Source organism: Nothobranchius furzeri, chromosome 11 (genome assembly GCF_043380555.1).
Source record: "Nothobranchius furzeri strain GRZ-AD chromosome 11, NfurGRZ-RIMD1, whole genome shotgun sequence".
Taxonomy (NCBI): Eukaryota; Metazoa; Chordata; class Actinopteri; order Cyprinodontiformes; family Nothobranchiidae; genus Nothobranchius; species Nothobranchius furzeri.
Window position 1 is genome coordinate 8449626 of NC_091751.1, and position 27140 is coordinate 8476765.

A 27140-nucleotide genomic window follows, 5' to 3' on the forward strand; every position below is an offset into this window, starting at 1 on the left:
TCTGGGTCCAGGTGCGTCTAGCGCGGCGGATGAACTGGAGAGCTGAGGTCGGAGGATCGGAGTCGGAGGGAAACAGAGGTGGCTGATAACCCAGAGAGATCTTGAATGGGGATTGGCCTGTGGTGGAGGAAATGTGTGAGTTGTGAGCGTACTCTATCCACGCAATCTGGTCACTCCATCCAGATGGATCTTTAGAGCAGACACATCTCAGAATGGCCTCCAGCTCCTGGTTCATCCGCTCGCACTGGCCATTGGTTTGGGGATGGAAGCCAGAGCTCAGAGCGGTTCGAGCACCCAGATGGTTGGCAAATTCCTTCCACACTCGTGACACAAATTGAGGGCCTCGGTCTGAGAGGATCTCTGAGGGGATTCCATGTAGGCGGAAAACCTGAGTGACGAGGAGAATGGCCGTCTCTGCAGAGGTTGGGAGATGTTTAAGGGGAACTAGATGACAGGACTTGGAGAAGCGATCGACAATGGTTAGTATGGTGTCAAAACCTTTGGAGACCGGTAAACTAGAGACAAAATCCAATGCGATGTGGGACCAGGGGCGTGAAGGAATAGACAGGGGACACAGGAGACCTTGAGGTGGCTGGTTGCTGGACTTATTTCGGGCACAAACCTGACATGCGCTTATGTATTCCTTGGTGTCCCTGTAGAGCGTGGGCCACCAGAACGTCCGACGGATGAGGGCCAGCGTTCTACCTACGCCGGGATGGATGGAGAACCTGGAGGTGTGAGCCCACTTGATTACGGCACTGCGAACAGAGGAGGGGACATAGGTTCTGTTAGGGGGCCCCGTACCTGGGTCGGGATCCGTCTGCTGAGCCTCCAAGACCTTGGTGGAAATATCCCAGGTGATAGATCCGAGGACACAGGAAGGAGGAAGGATAGTGGTGGGTTCGACCTCCTTGTCCGGGGCGTAAAGGCGGGATAGGGCGTCAGGTTTGGTGTTCTAAGTTCCGGGTCTGTAAGAGATGAGGTAGTTAAATCGGGAGAAGAATAAAGACCAGCGGGACTGGCGGGGATTAAGCCTCTTGGCCTCCCTCAGATACGCTAGGTTCTTATGGTCCGTCAAGATCTGGATGTGATGTTCCGCCCCCTCAAGCCAGTGACGCCACTCCTCCAGTGCCAGTTTTATGGCCAACAGTTCCCGGTCTCCAACGTCGTAATTCTGTTCGGCTGGGGACAGACGACGAGAGAAAAAGGCACACGGGTGCAGGGTATTATCAACTGAGGAGACCTGGGATAATACAGCACCAGCACCGGTGTCAGACGCATCCACCTCCAGGGTGAATTGCCGGAGCGGATCTGGTCGGGTGAGGATGGGTGCCTGAGTGAAACGGTTCTTTAAGGTGATAAATGCTTCTTCTGCCTCAGGGGTCCAGGAAAAAGGTTTGTTAACAGAAGTTAGTTGAGTGAGAGGGGTGGCTATGGAACTGTAGTCTTTAATGAACCTACGATAGAAATTAGCAAACCCCAAGAATCGTTGCAGCTGTCTTCTGATCGTTGGTGAGGGCCACTCCTCCACAGCTCTGATCTTGTCTGGATCTGCCTTCAGCCTTCCGCTCTCTAGAACAAAACCGAGGAACTTGACAGATGAGGAGTGGAATTCACATTTTTCTGCCTTAAAGAACAGACGGTTCTCTAGGAGACGTTGGAGAACTGCACGGACATGTAGACGGTGTTCGGATGGTGATCTGGAGAAAATGAGGATGTCGTCGAGATAAACTGTGACAAATTTGTTGATGAAATCATTGAGGACAGAGTTGATTAGAGACTGAAAGACCGCGGGTGCATTTGTAAGACCAAAAGGCATGACAAGATATTCAAAATGTCCGAGAGGGGTCTTAAAGGCTGTCTTCCATTCATCTCCCTCTCTGATGCGGACCAAATGATATGCATTACGGAGGTCGAGTTTGGTAAATATGGAAGCGTCGTTGACTGGGTCGAATGTAGATGAGAGCAAGGGAAGAGGGTATTTGTTCTTGACAGTTATCTGGTTTAGTTCCAGGTAGTCGATGCAAGGACGTAGAGAGCCGTCTTTTTTAGACACGAAAAAGAAACCAGCTCCCAGTGGAGAATTGGAGGGTCTTATTATGCCTGCTGCAAGAGATTCAGAGATGTACTGTTTCATGGATTCGTGTTCAGGTCTAGAAAGTTTATACAACCTGCTGGTGGGTAATCTTGCGTTTGGGAGGAGATCTATGCACATGTCGAAAGGTCTGTGGGGTGGTAGCGTAGAGGCATTATCCTTGCTGAAGACCTGCTGGAGGTCATGGCATTCAGTGGGAACTCTCGACAAGTCGAGAGGCTCTGGGATCTTGGCCTTGGGGTTGAGTATAGGAATCGATGCGGATGATAAACAGTTAGACAAACAAAAACAGCTCCAGTTACTGATGCTCCCTGTTCTCCAGTCGATCTGCGGGTTGTGCTTTTTTAGCCATTCGTGTCCCAAAACAACAGGTGATTGTGGGGAAGGAAAAACAAAAAAGGAGAGTACCTCATGGTGATTTCCGGATACCCTTAGGTTAACGGGAACCGTCTGGTGGGTTATGGTGGTCAGAGAACAGCCGTCCAGGGAGGACGCACGAAGGGGTGTGGTGAGACGTACCGTGGGGATCTCCAGCTGTTGAACCACAGCCAGATCCAGAATATTGCGCTCGCAACCGGAGTCCACCAGGGCGTCTGCAGAAAAGGTTTGATTATTAAATGAGACCAAACAGTTCCCTTGAACACAGGGATCTTGGATTTGTGGTGCCACCCACCAGTAACCCTGGACCTACTGGTGGGTGCGATCTTTTGGCCAGACAGGGCAGTGTGAAATCATGTGACCCGCTTGACCACAGTAGAGACAAAGGCCAGCCGTCCTCCGCCTCAGTTTCTCCTCAGGAGTAAGTTGAGCCCTTCCCAGCTGCATAGGTTCAGGTTGCGACACTAGCGCTACCGGGGTGCGGGAGGACATTTCAGGGGCGGAGAGGGAAGGTAGATGCCGTGAAACCCTACGTCTGTCCTTGAGACGTCTCTCAATGCGTGAGGCCAAGGAGATGAGACTTTCCAGGTTCTCAGAATCTGGACAGAAGGCTAACTGATCCTGAAGATCATCAGATAGGGACTGAGAAAAAGCAGCTCGGAGTGACGCGTCATCTAGTGTAGATATGGAAGCTAAGGTCCTAAATTCTATGGCGAAATCTAATACTGTTAATCTCCCCTGGCGTAGACTCCAGATTTTTCTTGCTATTTCCGCAGGGTTGTCGGGTGTATCAAATATCTGAGAAAATTCTGACAGAAATTCATGGAGAGGACCGAGTAGAAAACCAGGCTGGCGACTTCTAGCCTCAGCCCACAATAACGCTTTCCCACGTAACAATCCCACAATAAACGAAATCTTTATAGGATCGCTGGAAAACGTGTCAGGAGATCGTTTAAACACCAAATCACATAGCAAAAGGAAACTACGACATCTGCCAGGCTCACCTGAGAAGGTGTCTGGTGTGGGCGAATCGGCAACCCGGAAATGACCTGGTGCCGGCGGAACCGGAAGAGGCGGCGCAGGTGGAGGGGAGGAAATGGATGAGGCTGCTGCGCCGAGTTGAGCCCGCAGCTGCCGGTTTTCGGTGTCGAGGTGAATTAACCGTTGATTAGTGAGATTCAACTGTTCGATCACAGACTGTATGGACTTTTCATGTTGGGTTAACGTGGATACTAACGTCGGAAAAAGTGATTCACTCATGGGATCGGGAGTTCTTTGGCTGGCTGATTCTGTCATGGTGGGCTGAAGTCTCTTAACCCACATGAGAGAATCACACACGGATAAGGTGAGTGATGATATAAAAGTCTTTATTATTAAGAAAAACAAAGAAACCAAAGAATAATAAATAAGGGCGCAGATCCACAAGGACAGGGAAACGGGACGAATCCGACTATAAGAAAAACACAATGGTGTGAGTGGCAGAAACCGAGAACCAGGAAAGTATAAGATAAGAGGAACGGTCTTACTGAGTTGAGCAGGGTACGAGCTGGAGGGAGAGGCAAGTCAGGCTGATGCAGGGGTGGAGGTTGTCGCAGGAGAACGATTAGATCCAGAAAGGCAGGTGAGCGGTGGAGAGCGGAGGCCAGGGAATCGAACAGTGTCGAGATAAAAACACACACCTCAGGCAGGCGGAGAGTATCCAGGACTGGGGGCAGACAAAGACGCAGATCAGGTTGAACAGACAAACTAGTTTTCAGGTCTCTCTGATTCAGGACAGGATTTACCCAACAATTGAGTATCAGCCAGCGTTGAGGTGTGGGAGCGCTGTTCCTTAAATCCTCTGGCCAAGCTGGAGTTAATTGGCTTCAGCTGCAGCTCCCCAACACACTCACCTGCAAACAATGAATGACAACACACAGCAGAAGACAGGAGAACCATGACAGTTTCATATGGCACTTTGCGCGAGACTCACACAAACTGCAGTGGCGACCATCGCGTCAGTGCAAAGTTTTTCCGATATATCGCTCGCAACATCGTTTGTCATTTGCTGTACACTGCGCACACTGGCCGCGAGGTCGCGGAGAAGGTCTTCGTTACGAGCTACTCTGGAAGCGCCGTGGTTGATGAGGATGATCATCTTTAGCAATAGTTCATCTCGAAGCGCAACGATGGTGAGGGCGACGGGTTGGCCGGTTCCGCCTTCAGGCCACTCGGTTGCCGCTAGATTGCCCAATGCCACACACGCAGACAAACCCTGTACACACTCAATGACCCATGTGCGATCGTTGATTTCTGCTAGTATGTTTGCTAGGTCTACGTGCTTCCACGGATCGGGCGTGGGCACGCGCTTGTTTTTAGAGGCTTTCTCGCGCAGACTCTACCCTGCACGACCGCTAGTGGCCGCACTAGCTATATTTATCTTTATTTGTTTCACACACACACACACACACACACACACACACACACACACACACACACACACACACACACACACACACACACACACACACACACACACACACACACACACAAACACACACAGGCCCTTGCGTGCAAACCCCGGTCAGGCCTGCAGTGTACACATCAGAGACATGATGTTCTTTCACAGAACTGAGGTTGTTCATTACTAAATGACTTTTACAGGAATATTGTTATTATACTATTCAACAGGTTGATCATAATAATGTGTATTAAACCCACAACCTAGCACTGAGGACAGAGGGACCTTATTTAAATTAGTACTTAATGGAAACGATACATAATGATACATAAGAGCCATGTCATACATTCAGCCTAGGAATAGTAGCATTGTGCACTATTAAAAATATACACATCAATTGCTCGAATCCCATTGTTGCAAAGTAAAACTCTAATAAAACTCTAGTCTGACATCAACAGAGAAGACTTAGTGTATGTACTACAAATACAGCATTAGGATTTCGAGTGGACCGTGCACCTTGTGAACCATCAGAGGCTTATGACGCATTATATCTTCCAGTTGCTATTAGACAAGTTATCACAATTACGTTGATTAATAAATCCAGTGTTGTAGCGACTGCAGCCAGCGCCGTCGCGCAGGACTCTAAACTGGGAGCTGGATGCTAACGACCCGTGCATGCGCCACACAAAAGGTAACTTGACTAACTACAAAACAAATATTGTGATGTAGAAAGTTGGCTCGACTGTTTGAATCAGCTGCAGCTGCGGTTTACTCACGAAGTGAATCGCACGCTTGTTAGAAGTACATTCAGAGCACTTAAAAAATACATCGCTCTCATCGAGTTCCGTCTCAGCGTTCACCGGCTGATGGGCAAGAGCGTGACATGGGATCGCCAGGAACTTACTTAAGGACTATCATCTCATTTGGCATTTACTCACGGACCCAAGAAACCAGTTCCGAAAAATGGTCGATAATTATAACTTGTCTAATAGCAACTGGAAGATATTTTGCGTCATAAGCCTCTGATGGTTCACAAGGTGCACGGTCCACTCGAAATCCTAATGCTGTATTTGTAGTACATACACTAAGTCTTCTCTGTTGATGTCAGACTAGAGTTTTATTAGAGTTTTACTTTGCAACAATGGGATTCGAGCAATTGATGTGTATATTTTTAATAGTGCACAATGCTACTATTCCTAGGCTGAATGTATGACATGGCTCTTATGTATCATTATGTATCGTTTCCATTAAGTACTAATTTAAATAAAGTCCCTCTGTCCTCAGGGATAGGTTGTGGGTTTAATACACATTATTATGATCAACCTGTTGAATAGTATAATAACAATATTCCTGTAAAAGTCATTTAGTAATGAACAACCTCAGTTCTGTGAAAGAACATCATGTCTCTGATGTGTACACTGCAGGCCTGACCGGGGTTTGCACGCAAGGGCCTGTGTGTGTGTGTGTGTGTGTGTGTGTGTGTGTGTGTGTGTGTGTGTGTGTGTGTGTGTGTGTGTGTGTGAAACAAATAAAGATAAATATAGCTAGTGCGGCCACGAGCGGTCGTGCAGGGTAGAGGCTGCGCGAAAACGCCTCTAAAACAAGCGCGTGCCCACGCCAGATCCGTGGAAGCACGTAGAACTAGCAAACGTACTAGCAGAAATCAACGATCGCACACAGGTCATTGAGTGTGTACAGGGTTCGTCTGCGTGTGTGGCATTGGGCAATCTAGCGGCAACCGAGTGGCCTGAAGGCGGAACCGGCCAACCCGTCGCCCTCACCATCGTTGCGCTTCGAGATGAACTATTGCTAAAGATGATCGTCCTCGTCAACCACGGTGCTACCAGAGTTACCACGACATGCGCCTTCAAAGCGTTCTCGTTTGGGTCAGCGCCACCAGAATTGAATCAGCAAGTCAGCGGATATTACACAACTCGTAACGAAGACCCTCTCCGCGACCTCGCGGCCAGTGTGCGCAGTGTACAGCAAATGACAAACAATGTTGCGAGCGATTTATCGGAAAAACTTTGCACTGATGCGACGGTCGCCACTGCAGGTTGTGTGAGTCACGCGCAAAGTGCCATATCAAATGTGCGCAAGCTAGTGACAAGCAACTTCACCAGATCCGTAGATTCTGCATACGCTCGGATACGAATGAAAGTATCGAGAGATAACACCGACACGAGTTGCGCGACGGCGCTGGCTGCAGTCGCTACAACACTGGATTTATTAATCAACGTAATTGTGATAAGTTGTCTAATAGCAACTGGAAGATATATTGCGTCATAAGCCTCTGATGGTTCGCAAGGTGCACGGTCCACTCGAAATCCTAATGCTGTATTTGTAGTACATACACTAAGTCTTCTCTCTTGATGTCAGACTAGAGTTTTATTAGAGTTTTACTTTGCAACAATGGGATTCGAGCAATTGATGTGTATATTTTTAATAGTGCACAATGCTACTATTCCTAGGCTGAATGTATGACATGTCTCTTATGTATCATTATGTATCGTTTCCATTAAGTACTAATTTAAATAAGGTCCCTCTGTCCTCAGTGCTAGGTTGTGGGTTTAATACACATTATTATGATCAACCTGTTGAACAGTATAATAACAATATTCCTGTAAAAGTCATTTAGTAATGAACAACCTCAGTTCTGTGAAAGAACATCATGTCTCTGATGTGTACACTGCAGGCCTGACCGGGGTTTGCACGCAAGGGCCTGTGTGTGTGTGTGTGTGTGTGTGTATGTGTGTGTGTGTGTGTGTGTGTGTGTGTGTGTGTGTGTGTGTGTGTGTGTGTGTGTGTGTGTGTGTGTGTGAAACAAATAAAGATAAATATAGCTAGTGCGGCCACTAGTGGTCGTGCAGGGTAGAGGCTGCGCGAGAAAGCCTCTAAAAACAAGCGCGTGCCCACGCCCGATCCGTGGAAGCACGTAGACCTAGCAAACGTACTAGCAGAAATCAACGATCGCACACGGGTCATTGAGTGTGTACAGGGTTCGTCTGCGTGTGTGGCATTGGGCAATCTAGCGGCAACCAAGTGGCCTGAAGGCGGAAGCGGCCAACCTGTCGCCCTCACCATCGTTGCGCTTCGAGATGAACTATTGCTAAAGATGATCATCCTCATCAACCACGGCGCTACCAGAGTAGCTCGTAACGAAGACCCTCTCCGCGACCTCACGGCCAGTGTGCGCAGTGTACAGCAAATGACAAACGATGTTGCGAGCGATATATCGGAAAAACTTTGCACTGACGCGACGGACGCCACTGCAGGTTGTGTGAGTCTCGCGCAAAGTGCCATATCAAACGTGCGCAAGCTAGTGACAAGCAACTTCACCAGATCCGTAGATTCTGCATACGCTCAGATACGAATGAAAGTATCGAGAGATAACACCGACACGAGTTGCGCGATGGCGCTGGCTGCAGTCGCTACAACACTGGATTTATTAATAAACGTAATTGCGATCGTAATGGCGTTTCGAGTGTGCACCAGAAACTACAACCAGTACTACAGAAAACTGGCATGAGGGTCGCGGTCTAACGTTATGTTGGTGTCTCGCATCGACCGTCGACGGCCGTTTGCCAGTGGCTGAAAATGGCACAGTTGACGAAATGGAAACGCCGACCGTCGATAGTGCACTCTCGCAAGTTCCAACTGCACCATCTCAGGAGACAGACCACAGAGTCATATTAGCGGAGGGTAGATAGAAAATGCGCAAACCGCCGCAACCGCCCATATACATACTATACGAGTTCAACATAGAGTGGAGTAAGAAGTTACTACCGATTGTATTTCCAACGTGCAAGCAGCTGGTGTGTGACGCTTTACTTGAGTATCACAGAGGTTGCGATGTCCTGTGTTCCACGAGCGCATGGAAACAAGTGAACAAACTTCTACGGACCGTACTGTTAGGGTATGAGCGAGCTGTAAAATCAATACACGCTAGACACGCGGACTTTGCCGCGTTACTGGACACGCATATCGCCACAACAAAACCGGGTCAAGTGTTCGGGGCGTCACCGCGCTCGACTATACACGTCTTGGCCTACCACGAGTACATGAGCCCACAGATCCTAAGCGAGGTTGAAGCCGTTGTGTCTACCCAACGCAAATTCAGCACAGCCGTGCGCGCTAAGACAAGTCCCTCTAGACTGCTGGAAACTTTGGAAAAGTGGAAGGCTGGCATGTACGCGCTTTCTACACATCTCAACGGTATGATCGCGATACTCTCAGCCGCACAACAACTAATGGTCATGTGTTCGTAAGGTCTGATCAGGTCTGACATGACCGGTTGTCAATCGACGTCAAGCGTGCACTCACACACGGATATCCTGGCGTACAGTAAAGCGACGGCGACCTCTACGCTCACGTTGATCGCCGATGTTTCGAAGGGCAATCGAGTGTGTTGGCTGACGAAAGCTATGGTGACCGACGGTCGCGTCGACTACAATATGCCTCATTGCGACTGGAGAGGCGTATGTGATCCTTTGCAAATCGATAACACCACTGCGGTCGAGTGCAAAGTCACGGTCGGCGGCGTGTTGTCCTTACTGTGCCCCATACAATGTGACGGTCCATGTGACGGACCGGTGTGTTACGACCCTACTAACGAAACGTACCAGGTGATAACATTGCATCCGCCCATTACAGCGGAGCGAGCGTTTCGCCACACTCCCAAACCAAGGTTAATAGTTGTAGCGCACGCCCTTTCGGACCTCGGTGCACGTGAAACACTGGCGTACACTCACAACATCACGCTCGAGACAGCTCAAGCATTAAGCGAAACAAAGGACGTGTTCAAATCCATAGAGAATATACGGTCTTTAGCGTATGCGTATATAAAGAAGGTCGATGACATTTACAGACCCGGTGGCATGGGCACCACAGTAGAACAACAAGGTGCTCTCAAGCGCACACAGATACTGGCCGCATTATCACTCGCGATGTCTATCCTGACATGCCCGTTTCTGATTTCTATGTATATTAAATTATGACAAGAGCTATGGTGGTTACGATTACACTCTGACCACGTGTCTTAGTTTCTGCTAGTGACCTATAAATACATTTGCCCACTTGCTCTCACTGCCATTAAAGCGGCTGTACCCACACGTACAACATCCAAGAAAAAAAAAGATCTCGCTGTCTGTACTGGGTGTACTCTCAGTAGTCGCAGTTGCTCAGGCCATGGTGGTACGCTCACATAACGCCTCTGAGATACGTCCCATCACACCACCTCCTACACTACTCGCAAAAGAGTATTCAACACCCCCTTTGTACGAAGACAACCATTATAACGAGCACAGCACAACGCTTGCCGCACGCGAAGACAACATGCAGGAGACAACGCTACCACCTGTCGTGAGAACAACGGATTCGAGTGACAACGATCGCGACTATGACGAGCACATTACAACACCCTCTGTGCACGAAGACCAGGTGCAGGAGACAACGCTACCACCTGTCGTGAGAAACAAGAATTTGGTTAACAATGATCATCGTCGTGTCCCATTGTAAACGGGCGTGCCATCGCAAACATCGTACATGTGTGTTAACCCACCTGTATGCGACAGACTTTGTGTGTTGCATGACATCGAGATGTATTGACGTCTGTGTCAATACAGGACTCTCTATAAGCCGGGAGCTGGACGCTAACGACCCGTGCATGCGCCACACAAAAGGTATCGTACATGTGTTAACCCACCTGTATGCGACAGACTTTGTGTGTTGCATGACATCGAGATGTATTGACGTCTGTGTCAATACAGGACTCTCTAAGCTGGGAGCTGGACGCTAACAACCCGTGCATGCGCCACACAAAAGGTAACTCGACTAACTACAAAACGCATGTTGTGATGTAGAAAGTTGGCTTGACTGTTTGAATCAGCTGCAGCTGCGGTTTACTCACGAAGTGAATCGCACGCTTGTTAGAAGTACATTCGGAGCACTTAAAAAATACATCGCTCTCATCGAGTTCCGTCTCAGCGTTCACCGGCTGATGGGCAAGAGCGTGACGTGGGATCGCCAGGAACTTACTTAAGGACTATCATCTCATTTGGCATTTACTCACGGACCCAAGAAACCAGTTCCGAAAAATGGTCGAGAATTATAACTTGTCTAATAGCAACTGGAAGATATGTTGTGTCATAAGCCTCTGATGGTTCACAAGGTGCACGGTCCACTCGAAATCCTAATGCTGTATTTGTAGTACATACACTAAGTCTTCTCTGTTGATGTCAGACTAGAGTTTTATTAGAGTTTTACTTTGCAACAATGGGATTCGAGCAATTGATGTGTATATTTTTAATAGTGCACAATGCTACTATTCCTAGGCTGAATGTATGACATGCCTCTTATGTATCATTATGTATCGTTTCCATTAAGTACTAATTTAAATAAAGTCCCTCTGTCCTCAGTGCTAGGTTGTGGGTTTAATACACATTATTATGATCAACCTGTTGAATAGTATAATAACAATATTCCTGTAAAAGTCATTTAGTAATGAACAACCTCAGTTCTGTGAAAGAACATCATGTCTCTGATGTGTACACTGCAGGCCTGACCGGGGTTTGCACGCAAGGGCCTGTGTGTGTGTGTGTGTGTGTGTGTGTGTGTGTGTGTGTGTGTGTGTGTTTGTGTGTGTGTGTGTGTGTGTGTGTGTGTGTGTGTGTGTGTGTGTGTATGTGTGTGTGTGTGTGTGTTAAACAAATAAAGATTAATATAGCTAGTGCGGCCACGAGCGGTCGTGCAGGGTAGAGGCTGCGCGAAAACGCCTCTAAAACAAGCGCGTGACCACGCCCGATCCGTGGAAGCACGTAGAACTAGCAAACGTACTAGCAGAAATCAACGATCGCACACGGGTCATTGAGTGTGTACAGGGTTCATCTGCGTGTGTGGCATTGGGCAATCTAGCGGCAACCGAGTGGCCTGAAGGCGGAACCGGCCAACCCATCGCCCTCACCATCGTTGTGCTTCGAGATGAACTATTGCTAAAGATGATCGTCCTCGTCAACCACGGCGCTACCAGAGTTACCACGACATGCGCCTTCAAAGCGTTCTCGTTTGGGTCAGCGCCACCAGAATTGAATCGGCAAGTCAGCGGATATTACACAACTCGTAATGAAGACCCTCTCCGCGACCTCGCGGCCAGTGTGAGCAGTGTACAGCAAATGACAAACGATGTTGCGAGCGATATATCGGAAAAACTTTGCACTGACGCGACGGTCGCCACTGCAGGTTGTGTGAGTCTCGCGCAACGTGCCATATCAAACGTGCGCAAGCTAGTGACAAGCAACTTCACCAGATCCGTAGATTCTGCATACGCTTGGATACGAATGAAAGTATAGAGAGATAACACTGACACGAGTTGCGCGACGGCGCTGGCTGCAGTCGCTACAACACTGGATTTATTAATCAACGTAATTGTGATCGTAATGGCGTATCGAGTGTGCACCAGAAACTACAACCAGTACTACAGAAAACTGGCATGAGGGTCGCGGTCTAACGTTATGTTGGTGTCTCGCATCGACCGTCGACGGCCGTTTGCCAGCGGCTGAAAATGGCACAGTTGACGAAATGGAAACGCCGACCGTCGATAGTGCACTCTCGCAAGTTCCAACCGCACCATCTCAGGAGACAGACCACAGAGTCATATTAGCGGAGGGTAGATAGAAAATGCGCAAACCGCCGCAACCGCCCATATACATACTATACGAGTTCAACATAGAGTGGAGTAAGAAGTTACTACCGATTGTATTTCCAACGTGCAAGCAGCTGGTGTGTGACGCTTTACTTGAGTATCACAGAGGTTGCGATGTCCTGTGTTCCACGAGCGCATGGAAACAAGTGAACGAACTTCTACGGACCGTACTGTTGGGGTGTGAGCGAGCTGTAAAATCAATACACGCTAGACACGCGGACTTTGCCGCATTACTGGACACGCATATCGCCACAACAAAACCGGGTCAAGTGTTCGGGGCGTCACCGCGCTCGACTATACACGTCTTGGCCCACCACGAGTACATGAGCCCACAAGATCCTAAGCGAGGTCAAAGCCGTTGTGTCTACCCAATGCAAATTCAGCACAGCCGTGCGCGCTAAGACAAGTCCCTCTAGACTGCTGGAAACTTTGGAAACGTGGAAGGCTGGCGTGTACGCGCTTTCTACACATCTCAACGGTATGATCGCGATACTCTCGGCCGCACAACAACTAATGGTCATGTGATTCGAAGGTCTGATCAGGTCTGACATGACCGGTTGTCAATCGACGTCGAGCGTGCACTCACACACGGATATCCTGGCGTACAGTAAAGCAACGGCGACCTCTACACTCACGTTGATCGCCGATGTTTCGAAGGGCAATCGAGTGTGTTGGCTGACGAAAGCTATAGTGACCGACGGTCGCGTCGACTACAATGTGCCTCATTGCGACTGGAGAGGCGTATGTGATCCTTTGCAAATCGAGAACACCACCGCGGTCGAGTGCGAAGTCACGGTCGGCGGCGTGTTGTCCTTACTGTGCCCCATACAATGTGACGGTCCGTGTCACGGACCGGTGTGTTACGACCCGACTAACGAAACGTACCAGGTGATAACATTGCATCTGCCCATTACAGCGGAGCGAGGGTTTCGCCACACTCCCAAACCAAGGTTAATAGTTGTAGCGCACGCCCTTTCGTACCTCGGTGCACGCGAAACACTGGCGTACACTCACAACATCACGCTCGAGACAGCTCAAGCGTTACGCGAAACAAAGGACGTGTTCAAATCCATAGAGAATATACGGTCTTTAGCGTATGCGTATATAAAGAAGGTCGATGACATTTACAGACCCGGCGGCGTGGGCACCACAGTAGAACAACAAGGTGCTCTCAAGCGCACACAGATACTGGCCGCATTATCACTCGCGAAGTCTATCCTGACATGCCCGTTTCTGATTTCTATGTATATTAAATTATGACAAGAGCTACGGTGGTTACGATTACACTCTGACCACGTGCCTTAGTTTCTGCTAGTGACCTATAAATACATTTGACCACTTGCTCTCACTGCCATTAAAGCGGCTGTACCCACACGTACAACACCCAAGAAAAAAAATTATCTCGCTGTCTGTACTGGGTGTACTCTCAGTAGTCGCAGTTGCTCAGGCCATGGTGGTACGCTCACATAACGCCTCTGAGATACGTCCCATCACACCACCTCCTAGACTACTCGCGAAGGAGTATTCAACACCCCCTTTGTACGAAGACAACCATTATAACTGTTGGGGTTATTAGGAGCGAACAATTCGTAAGCTTTAACTTACTTTTGGATTCTTCAATAAATTCTGTAAATATGGAACTATTTACTGATTTATTAATTAATTAAGATATTCTTAGATATCTTCGGGGCACCACCCTTTAATTAGAAAGGGAAATGAATCCAAAACTCTTATCAGTCTTTCTTGAAGTTCGTAGAATCCTTGGAGCAGAGACTTCTCTTCGACACAACAAAGCTACTGGACACAAAAATCTGAATTTTATAACATTTAATTAACAATTTGTCAAATGAATAAACAGTGGAATAGATGAATAATAACCGTGTGATATGATTGAAGATGGATGTGTTTGCATGTGATGGAGGATGTATGAATGGGGTCCTTTGTTCTCACAAAGGAGTAGTGTGTGTGTGTGTGTGTGTGTGTGTGTGTGTGTGTGTGTGCGTGTGTATGATTCAAAATGGAGTCTTGAATACAAGATGGCTGACCCCTTTGTCTGGCTAAAGTGTGGGTGGCAACTTGCACTTTAACTTCCAAAGCACTTAGAATCAGTAGTAACTTAACCTTAAATCACTCAAAACATTTCAAAAGATCATGAAACAACACAAAAGATTAATCACAAATTAATATCTTTTAGTTTCAGCCTGGCCATGACAGAAACCATTTTAAGATACCAAACAATGATCAATAAGCAGTTTATTCTTTCAAAATGACCCGACGGACGTGTTTGGGACGAAAGAGGAAAACACGAAGCTACTTTTTAAGCAATAGCGCGGTTTTATTGCTTATTCTGGACTATAGAGTTAACGGAAGAAGAAGGAGAGAGAGAGAAAGAGATGAGTTGCTGATCACCAGAAGAGCGAGGCGTCCCTCCCTCTTTGATTTGACGGTTCTCCGTGTTTCTCCGCAGCTTTCGGCGTCATCCGTCGGTTTGATGCTTTCTCCGTTGTTTGGCGTTCACGAGTGTTTCTCCACGGGCTGGACAGAGACAGCAAAGTTTCTTTCTGTGCTGAGTTATAACTTACAGCGTGCTTGATGGAGTTGTTGCTTTCCTCCGCAGTTCTGTGTCCTCAAACATCAGCTGGAGGGGAGCAGAAACGAGCAGATCTGATGGGCTTGCAGTTTAGTTTCCAGCAGTTCCGTGGGCTCAACTTGGGCACTTAAGAGCTTCCGCGTGCTCAATTTGTCGGAGCGTTGACAAGCGTGTCCTTACCGCCAGGTATCCTGGGCAAAAGAACGAGGATTCTTTGTCTCTGCTGAAGATTTATGGTCTTAGTTCGCGGGAAAAGCTCCACGGCTTCCCGCACATGCGCAGAACGTGTTTCTGGTACTAGGCGGTGACGTCATCACAATGCTTCCGTGTGCAAAGCATCATGGGAAATGAAGTTTCTTGGCGCTGATGTGATTATTTGCTTTTCAGAGCAATTTAAGCACAGTCATTTTGGAGAAAATCACTGCATAGTAATTTCCTCATGAGGTCAGACCCTCAACATTCCCCCTTTTGGTTTCGGGGATCGCGCCCAAAGCTCGATCGTCGGAAGCACAGATGGGTTTGTTCCTCATGAACGTAGGTCGACTTGATTGTCGGAAGCACAGATGGGTTTGTCCCTTAGGACGTTGGTCTCCTTGGACGCCTTTGTCTTTGGTCTTTGTCTTGGATCCTGGCGCCTATGGTCTTTGATCCTGGTCAGGCACAAAGAGGATAGGAAACGGGATAGTCCCCAACGCGCATAACGAGAAGAAGCCACTCACGCAGGTGGTACGCAATGATGATGTCGTCCATGCGAGAGGTAGTAGTGTAGAAGGAGGAAGGTCGGTGGGCGGTTAACTCCACGAGTGGACACAAAGGCATCTCACCGCCGGCCATACAGTTCAGTTTATGGATCACGCGGTGATGTACGAGGTCCATAGTTCGCAAACGCGCATTGACCTATGTGGTCCCAAGATTCCCCCCTTTTTGGTCCAAAGGGCAGATCAGGACAGTCTTTGGGCTAAAACAAGGACCATAAACTAAGAGGTACTACAATGTGCTGGTGCGTCAGACAGAGTCATTGACAGACTGAGCTGGGCCGGCACATAACCACTAGTTAATATGTGACCAAGTAAGAAACAAAAATACAGACAACCCAAAAAAAAAAAAAACATATAACATCCAAGAAAATTCATAGCAACCTTGAGGTCTCATAAAATACATTCTTAGGTCATACAGTCAGTGTGTAGCTTATAAAGAATGTGACATACTGCAACACTCAGATAAATATGTGAGGTAGACTAAAATGAGAACTACTCTTAGGTTTACAGAATAACAAAGAAAATGTTGCTCACCCCCTTTAGACAGGTGTGGTACATTCACGCTTGGAGTCTCCCCGAACGCGGTTACGAGGCACACCGTAGGTGAGCAAGTGCTTCTTATCTTGGAGTTTCTTAACACGCCTGTAGGCGGAATAAGCAATCACGGCCGTGATGAGCCATCCCATCCCCAGGGCGACCAATGTGCAGATTAAGGTGGTATAATCTGTGTCAATGTAGAGTCTTGGGCGTCAAAGTAAGTTCACGCGGGTTTTGTGTGAACTTAACAAATTTGGTTCCTTCAATCAGTAATTGTTGGTCAATTTCTAAATCGATGGTAAAGTTATAACCCTGGAAAGCGTCCATGATCTCAATCTCCGAATCATGCTGTTCGAGGTTGAGGTGATGGAGTGCCAGGTTTTTAGTTCAAAGTGGAAATGCCTACCGTCCTTTCAAATACCAATGTTCAGCATCGACTTAAACCTATAGATGTGAGTTGTCACAATTATGGGAACATGTAACAGGAAACCGAGTTCTAATTTTTTCCAACGTGAATGGGCATTGCACTACTTAGGCTGTACGCTAGGTGGATTTGTGAAAGGTGCACAGTAGAGGGGTAGCAGCTGTCAAGCTATCTTTGAGCAGGTCCAGTGGTACCAAGTACGGGGAAATACGACTTTCAACCAAGCTGTCCAGCGTGGAACTTACTTCCCTGAGCAGGTCCTGCATCAAATCTCTCACCACTCATGTGTACACAATATCCTGATGTATGGTTTCAGACAAAGTCTTGATTGCACGTAGAGATTCATTAATCAGAGCAGAATGTAGGTTGACAGTTACAAGAGTACCCTGTAAGGTTTTAGTAAGTACTTCCTGTTAGCGTTCTAGGAGGAGTTTCTCTTGGTTAGTGAAAATGACGGCGGGGGGCGGCTTGGTTCTTTGTCGGTTAGTACATGTTAGTGGGTTAAACGTGCACTTTCCCCCCTTTTCCATTTCCATGCATAGAACTATGTAGCGACTACGTCTACCTCCTGCGGGGAGTCTGGTCTCTGTACCCGCGGGGATGGTTTGACGTAGGGTTTGATTTGGTTTGCACGATAGTCTATGGTGAGACGCCATTTCCCAGTCGGTTTCAGAACCGGCCAGATGGGAGAGTTGTAAGTGGAGTTACACTCTCTGATGATGTTTTTCTCCTTCAGCTGATCGAGGATCTCCTGGATCGACTCATAAGCAGCGAGGGGAATCTTGTACTGACGTACAAAAGTAGGAGGGGCATTCGGGTTCGTCGGAATGCGAACCGTGTGCAGGTTTGTGAGTCCACAGTCCAGGGAGTCCCTGGATAAGATGGACTGAAACTCATAGAACAGGCTTCTAAGCGCTGCTCTCTGCTCCTCTGACTCCAGCGCATCCGCTTTGTCAAGCTGCTGGCTGACTTCGGCCTCGAAGCCGTCATAAGGTTCAGAGGAGGAGGGTCTCTGGTGTTCCGGGCTTTCAACCGGTGACTCAGAGGGTTGAGTATTTATTGCAAAAACCGTTAGACACTGACCGCTGTCAGTATCTAAGGTTGCACTGCAAATGGGTTCCTTAGGAAGGGCTTCATGCCGCTTGATGGTAATCATTTGTGAAGGGAAAGTACTGAATGTGTCTGCACCAACCTGTCTGTCGTTCAAGAACAACGGAAGTTGTCCGATCACGGGGACTGAAAGTTCAAAGTCATGGAATGAGCTATCTATCAGCATGCCCAAGGGCTTTCCTGCCGGCATGTGGATAGGACTCTGGGTCGGATTTTCGACCAACAAGTACGCAGAACGATTGTTCAGCTCCAAGAGTGGCGTGCCACAGACGGCTAAGTTGAGCTCCAAGAAGTGTGGTGATGGCTGGAAGAAGGCCTGGGTGCCTGGCAGCTTCTGATGCTTCATCAGGGTCAGACGAACAGGCACTCCTTTGACCTGTGGGGGCAGAACCGTGCTGGCCTCAACCACTGCACGGCAGGCCTGTGGAATGGTCTGACCGGACAGCAAGTGTTCAGGGCCTTCTGAGCGAGGCTCAGAGGAAGGTGTGGCCCGGGCCCAAAGGACTTGATTGCAAGTGTCCAGCTGGGCACCTAGTCGAACCAGCAGATCTGCTCCAATGAGTGCAGGTGGATCAAGCTGTGGTATGATGCTGAATGTATGTGTGTTCTGTCTTGCTCCAAGTTGGATAGTCAGAGAGCAGACCTCTGGCGCTTTCAGGAGCCTCTGCGGCCAAGTAGGTGACAAGAGCCGATGGCTACGTGTCACACTGACCAGAAGGGGGTCCTTCTGACGCAGGTGTTCAAACGTCTGCTGGCTGATGGCTGACTTTTCAGACCAAAGAGCAAGGCGAGCATCTGAGATGTGGGTGCAGTTGATGGTAGGACCACCAACTATGTGTGGTGCATATGGCTGCAGGCTGACGTTCTTCAGCGAGCAGAGAAAAGATGAATGTGTGCGGAACGGAGTTCCAGGAGCGGTTTCATGCCTTTGCAGGCGGTCATCGTCTGTGGGAGCCGTAGGGAGGGGCATGACCTTGGAACAAGGGTTTTGCGGCTCACTTATGCTGACTTCAAGAATGGAGGATGGTCGGCTGCTATCTGGGTTCCAGGGCTTAGGTGTGTCCACCTGGGCCCACAGTTGACCCTTCTGGCAGTCGATGAGGGGAGCTAGACGTTCAAGCAGGTCCTGACCAATGAGAAGTGGTTCAGTGTCTAGCTGGCAGACATAAAACGGGTGAACCAGAGTCATGTCTTGGAAGGTGATGTCCAGCCACGCCCGGTGAGTGATACACTCCCGGGTCTGGGTGTAGCTGGTGATTTTCAGGTCACAAGGTTCAACCTGGACTGGTTTCCCGAGCGACCGCATGGTGTCAGACACGCGATGGAACAATGTGGAGCACATCAGGGTGATTTCTGAGCCGGTATCCAGCAGAGCATCAACCTGTATGCACCCACCTACGTTGGTGCTACAGTACAAACGGCGAGCATGATCATGGTTTGTTAAGTCACCAAGGAACTTCAGAAATTTAGCATCAGGTATCTCTCAGGGGGTAGATTTCAGGAGACTCCTGTGATCTACCAGTAGTGTTCCCCCAGCTGATCAGGTAGGTCCTGGCCACGCTGGGAGGTTGAGCCACGCCTAGTCATGCGGACGTTGGCTCTGGGTCTGGCTTCTTAGAAGCAGACTTTGGTGCAGGGGTCTCATCTGCAGATCTCAGCTGTTCCTTCTGTTTAGCTAGGAACTGCTGAAACATCTCCTGGAGGTCGGCTTTGGTCAAGTACTCACCTGCGGACTTGTGTTCGGGACCTACCTGTGGGCGGCGCTCCTTAAACCTTCCACTGTTCCGACCTGCCTGCCGTTGGTTTTGGTTGGGCCACTTCCTGTCTGATTGTCCAGACCTAGGCGGCCAATCAGCACCCCCCTTCCCCTGTTGAGGAGATTGGGACTGCTTTCGTGGTTTAGCAGGTCTAGGTTTAGCAGATTTTGGCTTAGTGGGTGGAGCTTCTGTGCCTTCGAGCTCCAAACGCGGCTCGGTGTCGGGAGCTAGGTGCATGACGCGGTGATGTGCGTCAGGCTTTTGGGGCTTTCCGCCAGCTTCCCAAGCCTGTTGAGCGTATCTCCTAATCTCCTGAGTTGTCAGTTTTTTCATCCGACAATACATTGAGACTTCGGAGCGAACACACTCGTGCAGGTTGTGAATGAACAGGGATCTGAAGGCAGGGTCTTCCTCGAGCCCAGGGCCGTTTCGACCTTGGAAATAAGCACTTTTGAGTCGGCGATAATTCTCTCTGGGGGGTTCGTTCCTCCCGTGTTTGATGGAGAAGGCCCCCATTGTAGCTGACGCAGAGTCTGCATACGTGGCGTATTCATCCCTCAACGCTCGGCAGAGCGAGGAGTACCGATCTCGAATGTCAGGTGGTAGAGTTTCCATGAAACCGTGCACCGTTCTAGATGTGGTTTTCCAAATTAGCTTGAGCTTTTCCCTTGAAGAAGGTGCTGGAAGATCAAGCAGACAACGTTCTATCTCCCTGAGATAATCGTCAACGTTGGATTAATTGGTGTTAGGATCAAAGCGTTCTATGTCTTTAGCTAGCGATTCAATTTGACGTACACGGAGCCCTGACTCACGGTACGGCGCGTCATCCTCTGACTCTGACCCACGGTCTGTCTCAGAGAGCGCTGGATATCGCTGGTGTGCTCTGGGCTCCCAATGTTGACTCCTGGGGCCCAAATCGGGGTCCGGCATGCTGTGACGGGCTGCTGGCACGTCACGGGGGTGTCCTGGGAGGTCCTCCTCCCGGGGCACGTCGGCGTAGTGCAGCCTGCGTCTTTCAACTGGGGCTTCTGCGTAATACACTTTGTCCGGATACGGACTGGCGTATGATGCTTTGTCCTGCAGCTGGTTACCGGCATGCCGAATACCGGAGTAGCTAGGATGGGTGGATGGTTGAGGTGCAGGTTGGGGTGCATAACCCCAATCGGCACCTTGCACCCTTCGTGGACTGGGGGAGCGGTCTAAATAGAGGTGCCGCTCAGCTGGTCGACTTCTCACAGATTGAGAACACCGTGAAGATGAGGGTGGTGGTCCAACCTGGGGTTCGAGGGCGAATTGCCCTCGGCCCCTAGATGGTCCTGAATGCCCTATAGTGTGTGTAGGGAAAAGGGCCGAAGGTTGGGACAGATAAGCTTCGTCTCTCCCCTGCGGCATGCGTCCGTCCAGAGAGTCAAGGTGTTTCCCCCCTTCCCACTGTCTGTTGTCATCAGCAGAAGGGGGCGGGGTCTTCTCCCCATCTTCCCCAGAATCGGTGCGGGTGTCGTCGTCCTCCTCATCCTTCAGACTTCCATTTCGCTGTTTTTCAGCTAGCATACTCTGGAGGTTCAAGATCTCTCGATCATGTTGGAGTCCTTTCTGATAGAGGATCAGGGCTAACTTAGCCAAGTGAACCTGGATTGGTTTAGTACCATCCGGGTTTTCTATTTGATCAAGTACAGCGTCAAGCTGTTCTTCAGTGACATCCCTAGAAGGGTAGTCGGGTTCTCGAGCAACCGCGACCAGTTTGGACAAAAATTGTCCAGAAAGTAGGCCAGGTTCATAGTCGTGGGCCGCAGCGCCACCTGGTTGCTGGGAGTTGGTCAGTTCACTACTCTGTCCCTCCATTTTAACAACCGAACCAAAATAGCCTAGTAGAGCTTCTGCAGATAGCTCAAACTGCACCTTTTGGGCAGCAACTGCTAGCTTTGTAGCAGAAAAACACTAAATTAACCTTTGTGCGCACAGGTTTTAGCGTTTTAAGATTGCACGGAATGCCGTGACTGACGCTTAAAATACTATTCCTTTCAGTATTTTAGCAAAAGCTGGTGCGTTGCCATAGCAACGTCTTACAACACTTGCAGTGTTAAATATGCTAGTTATTCCTTCAGAATATTAGCAAACAGGGTGTTATCAGTCTTTGAGTGAAGGTTTCAGTTAGTTATAATAGCCACTGTGAGTTAAAGTCGCTAAATTAGCAGTTAATTTTAGCCTAAAAGGGTTAGTCAGAATTACTTACACGCTGCACCTTTAATGAGGAACTGAATTTTAACCTAAAAGGTTAGCCAGAATTAATTACACGTTGCACCTTTAAGGAAAAACTGAATTTTAACCTAAAAGGTTAGCCAGAATTAATTACACGTTGCACCTTTAAGGAAAAGCTGAATTTTAACCTAAAAGGTTAACCAGAATTAATTTACACGTTGCACCTTTAAAGAAGCACTGAGTTACTGGTGAGAGTTCGATGCAGCTTCCTGCTCAGCGAAATCAGCACCACTCTGTTGCTGGTTCAAGGCTGAACAACGGATTATTTTTAATTCAAGCTCTTTGGATTTATTTGTTTGTTTGTGCCGGATAGAAATCTCTGTGTATCCAAGCCTCACACGGGGCACCAATAAAATGTTGGGGTTATTAGGAGCGAACAATTCGTAAGCTTTAACTTACTTTTGGATTCTTCAATAAATTCTGTAAATATGGAACTATTTACTGATTTATTAATTAATTAAGATATTCTTAGATATCTTTGGGGCACCACCCTTTAATTAGAAAGGGAAATGAATCCAAAACTCTTATCAGTCTTTCTTGAAGTTCGTAGAATCCTTGGAGCAGAGACTTCTCTTCGACACAACAAAGCTACTGGACACAAAAATCTGAATTTTATAACATTTAATTAACAATTTGTCAAATGAATAAACAGTGGAATAGATGAATAATAACCGTGTGATATGATTGAAGATGGATGTGTTTGCATGTGATGGAGGATGTATGAATGAGGTCCTTTGTTCTCACAAAGGAGTAGTGTGTGTGTGTGTGTGTGTGTGTGTGTGTGTGTGTGTGTGTGTGTGTGTGTGTGTGTGTGTGTGTGTGTGTGTGTGTGTGCGTGTGTATGGATTCAAAATGGAGTCTTGAATACAAGATGGCTGACCCCTTTGTCTGGCTAAAGTGTGGGTGGCAACTTGCACTTTAACTTCCAAAGCACTTAGAATCAGTAGTAACTTAACCTTAAATCACTCAAAACATTTCAAAAGATCATGAAACAACACAAAAGATTAATCACAAATTAATATCTTTTAGTTTCAGCCTGGCCATGACAGAAACCATTTTAAGATACCAAACAATGATCAATAAGCAGTTTATTCTTTCAAAATGACCCGACGGACGTGTTTGGGACGAAAGAGGAAAACACGAAGCTACTTTTTAAGCAATAGCGCGGTTTTATTGCTTATTCTGGACTATAGAGTTAACGGAAGAAGAAGGAGAGAGAGAAAGAGATGAGTTGCTGATCACCAGAAGAGCGAGGCGTCCCTCCCTCTTTGATTTGACGGTTCTCCGTGTTTCTCCGCAGCTTTCGGCGTCGTCCGTCGGTTTGATGCTTTCTCCGTTGTTTGGCGTTCACGAGTGTTTCTCCACGGGCTGGACAGAGACAGCAAAGTTTCTTTCTGTGCTGAGTTATAACTTACAGCGTGCTTGATGGAGTTGTTGCTTTCCTCCGCAGTTCTGTGTCCTCAAACATCAGCTGGAGGGGAGCAGAAACGAGCAGATCTGATGGGCTTGCAGTTTAGTTTCCAGCAGTTCCGTGGGCTCAACTTGGGCACTTAAGAGCTTCCGCGTGCTCAATTTGTCGGAGCGTTGACAAGCGTGTCCTTACCGCCAGGTATCCTGGGCAAAAGAACGAGGATTCTTTGTCTCTGCTGAAGATTTATGGTCTTAGTTCGCGGGAAAAGCTCCACGGCTTCCCGCACATGCGCAGAACGTGTTTCTGGTACTAGGCGGTGACGTCATCACAATGCTTCCGTGTGCAAAGCATCATGGGAAATGAAGTTTCTTGGCGCTGATGTGATTATTTGCTTTTCAGAGCAATTTAAGCACAGTCATTTTGGAGAAAATCACTGCATAGTAATTTCCTCATGAGGTCAGACCCTCAACATAACGAGCACAGCACAACGCTTGCCGCACGCGAAGACAACATGCAGGAGACAACGCTACCACCTGTCGTGAGAACAACGGATTCGAGTGACAACGATCGCGACTATGACGAGCACATTACAACACCCTCTGTGCACTAGGACAAGGTGCAGGAGACAACGCTACCACCTGTCGTGAGAAACAAGAGTTTGGTTAACAATGATCATCGTCGTGTCCCATTGTAAACGGGCGCGCCATTGCACACATCGTACATGTTTGTTAACCCACCTGTATGCGACAGACTTTGTGTGTTGCATGACATCGAGATGTATTGACGTCTGTGTCAATACAGGACTCTCTATAAGCCGGGAGCTGGACGCTAACGGCCCGTGCATGCGCCACACAAAAGGTATCGTACATGTGTTAACCCACCTGGTTGCGACAGACTTTGTGTGTTGCATGACATCGAGATGTATTGACGTCTGTGTCAATACAGGACTCTCTAAGCTGGGAGCTGGACGCTAACGACCCGTGCATGCGCCACACAAAAGGTAACTCGACTAACTACAAAACGAATATTGTGATGTAGAAGGTTGGTTCGACTGTTTGAATCAGCTGCAGCTGCGGTTTACTCACGAAGTGAATCGCACGCTTGTTAGAAGTACATTCGGAGCACTTAAAAAATACATCGCTCTCATCGAGTTCCGTCTCAGCGTTCACCGGCTGATGGGCAAGAGCGTGACATGGGATCGCCAGGAACTTACTTAAGGACTATCATCTCATTTGGCATTTACTCACGGACCCAAGAAACCAGTTCCGAAAAATGGTCGAGAATTATAACTTGTCTAATAGCAACTGGAAGATATGTTGCGTCATAAGCCTCTGATGGTTCACAAGGTGCACGGTCCACTCGAAATCCTAATGCTGTATTTGTAGTACATACACTAAGTCTTCTCTGTTGATGTCAGACTAGAGTTTTATTAGAGTTTTACTTTGCAACAATGGGATTCGAGCAATTGATGTGTATATTTTTAATAGTGCACAATGCTACTATTCCTAGGCTGAATGTATGACATGGCTCTTATGTATCATTATGTATCGTTTCCATTAAGTACTAATTTAAATAAAGTCCCTCTGTCCTCAGTAGTAGGTTGTGGGTTTAATACACATTATTATGATCAACCTGTTGAATAGTATAATAACAATATTCCTGTAAAAGTCATTTAGTAATGAACAACCTCAGTTCTGTGAAAGAACATCATGTCTCTGATGTGTACACTGCAGGCCTGACCGGGGTTTGCACGCAAGGGCCTGTGTGTGTGTGTGTGTGTGTGTGTGTGTGTGTGTGTGTGTGTGTGTGTGTTTGTGTGTGTGTGTGTGTGTGTGTGTGTTTGTGTTTGTGTGTGTGTGTGTGTGTGTGTGAAACAAATAAAGATAAATATAGCTAGTGCGGCCACGAGCGGTCGTGCAGGGTAGAGGCTGCGCGAAAACGCCTCTAAAACAAGCGCGTGCCCGCTCTACTTGTTCGACGAACTCAGCAGGTTCTCCAACAATAGGGTCGGCGTGATCGTGTCCTTACCACATGTCAACACTGGGTCTTACAGAGGGCCTCCAGGAGAGAGGCCCAAGCAAGACGCGCCCCGAGGAGCATCTTGCCACATGTCACCTCTGGGTCTGACTGAGCGCCTCCAGGAGAGAGGCCCAAGCAAGACGCGCCCCGAGGAGCGTCTTGTCACATGTCAACACTGGGTCTGACTGAGCGCCTCCAGGAGAGAAGCCCCAGCAAGACGTGCCCCGAGGAGCGTCTTGCCACATGTCAGCACTCGGTCTGGTTGAGCGCCTCCAGGAGAGAGGCCCAAGCAAGATGTGCCCCGAGGAGCGTCTTGCCACATGTCAACAATGGGTCTGACTGAGGGCCTCCAGGAGAGAAGCCCAAGCAAGATGCGCCCCGAGGAGCGTCTTGCCACATGTCAGCACTCGGTCTGACTGAGTGCCTCCAGGAGAGAGGCCCAAGCAAGATGCGCCCAGAGGAGCGTCTTGCCACATGTCAACAATAGGTCTGACTGAGGGCCTCCAGGAGAGAATCCCAAGCAAGAGCCGCCCAGCGGAGCGTCTTGCCACATATCAGCACTCGGTCTGACTGAGCGCCTCCAGGAGAGAGGCCCAAGCAAGACGCGCCCCGAGGAGCGTCTTGCCACATGTCAACGAAGGGTCTGACTGAGGGCCTCCAGGAGAGAAGCCCAAGCAAGACGCGCCCCGAGGAGCGTCTTGCCACATGTCAACACTGGGTCTGACTGAGCGCCTCCAGGAGAGAGGCCCAAGCAAGAAACGCCAAAAGAGCCTCTTGACACATGTCAACACTGGGTCTGACTGATCGCGTCCCCAGGAGAGAGGCCCAAGCAAGACGCGCCCCGAGGAGTTTCTTGCCACATGTCAGCACTAGGTCTGACTGAGCGCCTCCAGGAGAGAGGCCCAAGCAAGACGCGCCCCGAGGAGCGTCTTGCCACATGTCAACGAAGGGTCTGACTGAGGGCCTCCAGGAGAGAAGCCCAAGCAAGACGCGCCCCGAGGAGCTTCTTGCCACATGTCAACACTGGGTCTGACTGAGCGCCTCCAGGAGAGAGGCCCAAACAAGAAACGCCCAAAGAGCCTCTTGACACATGTCAACACTGGGTCTGACTGATCGCCTCCCCAGGAGAGAGGCCCAAGCAAGACGCGCCCCGAGGAGCGTCTTGCCACATGTCACCTCTGGGTCTGACTGAGCACCTCCAGGAGAGAGGCCCAAGCAAGACGCGCCCCGAGGAGCGTCTTGTCACATGTCAACACTGGGTCTGACTGAGCGCCTCCAAGAGAGAGGCCCAAGCAAGAAACGCCCGAGGAGCGTCTTGACACATGTCAACACTGGGTCTGACTGATCGCCTCCCCAGGAGAGAGGCCCAAGCAAGACGCGCCCTGAGGAGCGTCTTGCCACATGTCAACACTGGGTCTGACTGAGTGCCTCCATGAGAGAAGCACCAGCAAGACGCGCCCCGAGGAGCGTCTTGCCACATGTCAGCACTCGGTCTGACTGAGCGCCTCCAGGAGAGAGGCCCAAGCAAGAAGCGCCCCAAGGAGCGTCTTGCCACATGTCAACACTGGGTCTGAGTGAGCGCCTCCAGGAGAGAGGCCCAATCAAGACACTCCTGGAGGAGCGTTTTGCCACATGTCAACAATGGGTCTGACTGAGGGCCTCC

The 27140-nt window shown here is 48.9% G+C and overlaps 2 protein-coding genes across 2 annotated transcripts in view; one reads left to right on the top strand and one right to left on the bottom strand.

The window, feature by feature from the left end:
- LOC139073230 (uncharacterized) overlaps window positions 1-19731 on the top strand; it is a 176353-nt gene extending 156622 nt beyond the window's left edge. Inside the window, exon 2 of the mRNA XM_070556193.1 lies at window positions 19683-19731. Within this exon, the coding sequence (XP_070412294.1) occupies window positions 19683-19710 (28 nt within the window). The 3' untranslated portion in view covers window positions 19711-19731. The remainder of the gene's footprint in view (window positions 1-19682) is intronic.
- LOC139073231 (uncharacterized) overlaps window positions 1-20501 on the bottom strand; it is a 175151-nt gene extending 154650 nt beyond the window's left edge. Inside the window, exon 1 of the mRNA XM_070556194.1 lies at window positions 19724-20501. Coding sequence (XP_070412295.1) covers window positions 19724-20403 — 680 coding nt within the window. The 5' untranslated portion in view covers window positions 20404-20501. The remainder of the gene's footprint in view (window positions 1-19723) is intronic.
- Window positions 20502-27140: the final 6639 nt, after the last annotated feature.